Source organism: Colobus angolensis, unplaced genomic scaffold (assembly GCF_000951035.1).
Source record: "Colobus angolensis palliatus isolate OR3802 unplaced genomic scaffold, Cang.pa_1.0 Scaffold18, whole genome shotgun sequence".
Classification (NCBI taxonomy): domain Eukaryota; kingdom Metazoa; phylum Chordata; class Mammalia; order Primates; family Cercopithecidae; genus Colobus; species Colobus angolensis.
Window position 1 is genome coordinate 4,084,512 of NW_012114932.1, and position 4,526 is coordinate 4,089,037.

The 4,526-nt window shown below is 54.2% G+C and overlaps 1 protein-coding gene across 1 annotated transcript; it reads right to left on the reverse strand.

Moving 5' to 3' along the window:
- Nucleotides 1-755: 755 nt before the first annotated feature.
- CAMP (cathelicidin antimicrobial peptide) lies at nt 756-2,896 on the reverse strand. The gene is made up of 4 exons (XM_011939188.1): nt 2,531-2,896; nt 1,782-1,889; nt 1,569-1,640; nt 756-954 (listed from the first exon to the last, which is right to left on the reverse strand). The coding sequence occupies exons 1-4, from the start codon at nt 2,738-2,740 to the stop codon at nt 823-825; spliced, it is 522 nt and encodes a 173-aa protein (XP_011794578.1). The 5' UTR covers nt 2,741-2,896; the 3' UTR covers nt 756-822.
- Nucleotides 2,897-4,526: the final 1,630 nt, after the last annotated feature.

The window sequence follows — 4,526 nt, forward strand, 5'->3', positions numbered from 1 at the left end:
TGCAAGCTCCGCCTCCCAGATTCACGCCGTTCTCCTGCCTCAGCCTCCCGAGTAGCTGGGACTACAGGCATGCACCACCACGCCCAGCTAATTTTTGTATTTTTAGTAGAGACAGGGTTTGCCATGTTGCCCAGGCTGGTCTCAAACTCTTGAGCTCAAGTAATCCACCCGCCTGGCTTCCCAAAGTCCTGGGATTACAGGTATGGGACATCACACGCGACCATATTCTTGTTTCCAACAATCCCTAAACACAAGCCCACAGGTTAAATCTGCTACCTACCTTACGAAACTGTGATGTGTCCCAATGCCAGAGGAAATGCCCGGAGTTATGGGCTTTCCTGAGTTAAGTCTTTTAGGAAGCAGTGGGATTTTATGGGAATTGTACCTGCAGGCGGACCGCACCCAGTTGGCCAGCCACCCATGGGACTGGACCAAGCTTCTCTGCGTGTTAACAACACGCTTGGCCCCTCTCTCGAATGTCACCTCCCCATGAACAGGAACAGCTCCACAGCATTCCCCCACCACCACACACAGAGTAGGGCTCCTTAATTCTCCGCTGGGGGTTCCACTGAGAATGGGGATGCTGTCTTGGACCTCTTGGCCCTGCTGCCTTACCCTGTGTCCTCCTGGATGGAACACTGCCCTCGCCACCTCTGTGTCACATTCACACACACTCACCACACTCACACACGGCCTCCCTGAGTTAAGGGCTCGGTAGTGGTGAGAGAGAGGAGGCAAGACAAGTGAGACTGCAGCCTGAGGAAATTGCTCTCATAGTTTATTTCTCAGAGCCCAGAAGCCTGAGCCAGAGTAGGGCACACACTAGGACTCTGTCCTGGGTACAAGATTCCCCAAAAAATCCTTGATTTTCTGGCCAATTTTTTTAAGCTCTCCGCCAATCTTCTCTTTAGCTTTCCGGAAGAAATTGCCCAGCCGGGCAAATCTCCTATTATCCTGGGGTTGTATACAGGAAGAAACAGGTTCCTTGTCAGGGGTGTACCCAGGGTCAATCCAAGACACCTCCCCACCTAGATGCCCCTCTTCGTGGGCCCCCGCAGGAACTTTGGGGCCCTAGTTCAACCTCTGACTGTGACCTTTGAAGCTTGTGATTGAATCCCTACACCAAGTAAAAAGATGAGAAACCTGAGTCCCGGAGATGGTGAGGGGCTCTGCGGGGTCACACAGCTCAGCCCAGAAACACTAAGATGGGAACACAGGGCTGAGAGCTGAGTACTCTAAGACAGTGGCTCTCAAACTTTACAGGAGCCGGAATCTCCTGGAAAGCTTATCAAAATATGAATTTCTGGGCCCTACCCAGCGTCCGTCTGAGTAGATCTGAGTGGGGCCTGAGAATTTGCATGTCTAACAAGTCCCCAGGAAGGGCTACACTTGCAGAGCTACGCCTTAGGATTCCAGAGCCGGCCCCAGAGATGGAGCTCAGGTTGGGGGAAGAGCCCTGGGTAGGAGGGGCTTTCTCTGCCCTGGGTTGGGGGGTAGTTAGTTGACCCATAGGATGGTCCACACTCTATGCTCCCATCAGTCCCTGCATCCCAGAACAGCCCACTCACCTTATCACAACTGATGTCAAAGGAGTCCCTGGCCTGGTTTAGAGTCACTGTCCCCACACACCGCTTCACCAGCTGGAAAGGAGAAGCTCAAGGTCAAACTTGAAACCATTTGCCACAACCTCCCAGCCCCATCCCAATGGGAAATATTCCCCAGGTGCCCCTTGTTCAGCTCCTTGGGAGGCACCCACCAACACCCCCAGCCCCAAGCCTCACCCCGTCCTCCTTGAAGTCACAATCCTGTGGTGACTTCTGTGTTGTCCTGGGGCACACTGTCTCCTTCACTGTGAAGCTCACAGGCTTTGGGGTGTCTGGGTCCCCATCCTAGTCAGAGGAGGAAATGGGGAGGCCCATTCTTGTATTTTCTGATTTGTGTCCATGACCTTCCCACCAAGAGGACAGGCTTTCAACAGTACCTGATGTGCGATAGGCACTGGGCACTGGGCTCGGCACTGGGGTACTGAGGGGAGGAGGACTGAGCCATACCTACCCTCCTAGGTGAACAGTGAATAGGAGCAGACCTCAGATGAGCTCTAACAAGGAGCCCCTCCCACTCTGGGGTGGGGGCAAGGGAAGTCGGGGGGCTTCCTGGGGGACGAGACATACCCACTGGAACCTAAAGTCTGGACAGAGTTCTTCCCTGTGTGGGGTAAGGTGGCACAGCAGAGACTTAAAGCAGAGGAGGTCACTGCCCAGAGCCAATGACCCCACTCTAGTGCCTGGAGCTCACAGAAGTCTCTACACCTGCATGGGGTTGGGGTGAGGGTATCTCTGCCACCGCATGAATTCTAAGACAGGAAGCTCTCATGCTGGGAGGAGATACGAGCTCTAGAAGGTTCCCTGGAAAAGACAGGACCACACTTAAAGGGGGAGATGCCCTCCTGGCAGGCAGTGCAGCAGGAGCAGAAGGAACAACAGGTGGCCAAGCCTAGCCAGAGCAGAGCAGAACCTCGCCAGAAGCTCACCATCGTGGGCCTCGGGTCCAGGTCCAGGAGGCGGTAGAGGTTGGCATCCGAGGACCGCTGGTTGATGCCATCTATAGCACGAAGCACAGCTTCCTGGTAGCTGAGGACCTGGGCAACGATGGCCAGAGGCATTACCAGGCCCAACAGCAGCAGCACCAGTGACCACCGCCCCAGGGAGGGGCCATCCCTTTGGGTCTTCATGGTCCCCATGTCTGCCTCCCTCTAGCCCACAGGAGCCTCCTTTATGCCCAACCTGAGCCTGATGCAAAGGCCCAACCAGGAACCTTCCTGACCCACCCATCCCTGGCTGCCTGCCAGGGTGTGGGCTGGAGTTTGCTTCAGCCCCTGGCTATTGCTTCACAGGACTTGCTGTGCAGTGAGTGAGGTCTGCTTCGTGTGCAAGACGAGGAAGTGGTTTCTCCATCTCTCTGACAACCTCCCAGACCCGACAGGAGATTGTCATAGCCAGGGTTGCTCAAGAGCATTAAGTCCCTCAAGAGAGGAAGAGAGCCAGGTGCCTATTCTACATCCTTCTACTCCTCAGGAGTCAGGGTGATGGATTTAGTTGTTTACTGCTAAATCTCCAGCTCTAGGCATTGCCTGGCATCCAGTAGGCATCGATTAAGAATTGATTAATGAGGCAGGGCATGGTGGCTCACACCAATAATCCAAGCACTTTGGGAGGCCGAGGTGGGCAGATCACCTGAGATAAGAAGTTCGAGACAAGCCTCGCCTACATGGTGAAACCCCATCTCTACTAAAAATACAAAAATTAGCCACGCATTGTGGCTCACACCTGTAGTCCCAGCTACAGGCTGAAGCATGAGAATCGCTTGAACCCACTGAACCCGGGAAGCAGAAGTTGCAGTTAGCTAAGATCATGCCACTGCATTCCAGCCTGGGTAATAGAGTGAGACTCAGTATGAAAAAAACAAAAAACAGAAAAAAGAACTGGTGAATGAAGACAGTAGCCACCCCCAACCTAGAGACTCACCCTTGCAAGGGACAAGTTGCCCTTTCTATTCAAGGCCATACCACTTGCTCTCTGGACCCAGCTGTCAGCCAGACAGAGGCTCTGCTCCATCTGTCCTCTTCTGCATCCTTCTTCACTATTTTTCTCAGTCTCAAAATGTTCCCAAGCCCCTCCAGACATGGCCTTTCACCCTGGCTTCTCTCAAGCCAAGTCTTAGGAAGGTTGTCTACACTTGTTGACCCCATCTTTTCACTCTTCTTCATACTGGAGGCCACTGCAGAATGGCCAACCCGCCCCGGGTCCGCTGGCCACCCTCAAGCCTGGTGTTTGTCTGCACAGACAGTGGTGAGCCTTCCTTCCTGCTGCCACAGTCTCCCCTGATGCCACTCTCCTGCTGTCCCTCCTGCCTCCCTGGTGGCTCCTTCTTGGTCTCCCCCAAGGACTGTCTTCTTCTTTTTTTTTTTTTTTTTGAGACAGAGTCTCGCTCTGTCGCCCAGGCTGGAGTGCAGTGGCCGGATCTCAGCTCACTGCAAGCTCCGCCTCCCGGGTTTACGCCATTCTCCTGCCTCAGCCTCCCAAGTAGCTGGTATTATAGGCGCCGCCACCTTGCCCGGCTAGTTTTTTTGTATTTTTTAGTAGAGACGGGGTTTCACTGTGTTAGCCAGGATGGTGTCGATCTCCTGACCTCGTCGTGATCCACCCGTCTCGGCCTCTCAAAGTGCTGGGATTACAGGCTTGAGCCACCGCGCCCGGCCCAGCTCACCTTTTTCATAATGGCTCACCCCTTCAATAGAGTGATCAGAAGATTGTAGGCAAGGCGGAATGAGAAAGAAAAAGTGAGGCTTGGCCGGGGGCGGTGGCTCACGTCCGTAATCCTAGCACTTTGGAAGGCCGAGGTGGGTGGATCACAAGGTCAGGAGATCGAGACCATGTTGGCTAACACGGTAAAACCCCGTCTCTAGCCAGGCGGAGTAGCACGTGCCTATAGTCCCAGCTCATCGGGAGGCTGAGGCAGGAGAATCA

Excerpts from the sequence above, each read along its gene's own strand:
- CAMP (XM_011939188.1), bottom strand. The coding sequence starts at position 2,740 with ATGGGGACCATGAAGACCCAAAGGGATGGCCCCTCCCTGGGGCGGTGG. Across the intron at positions 1,890-2,530 it reads TGGACCCGAGGCCCACGATG|GATGGGGACCCAGACACCCC; the intron begins GTGAGCTTCTGG and ends TCCTCTGACTAG. Across the intron at positions 955-1,568 it reads TTGACATCAGTTGTGATAAG|GATAATAGGAGATTTGCCCG; the intron begins GTGAGTGGGCTG and ends ATACAACCCCAG.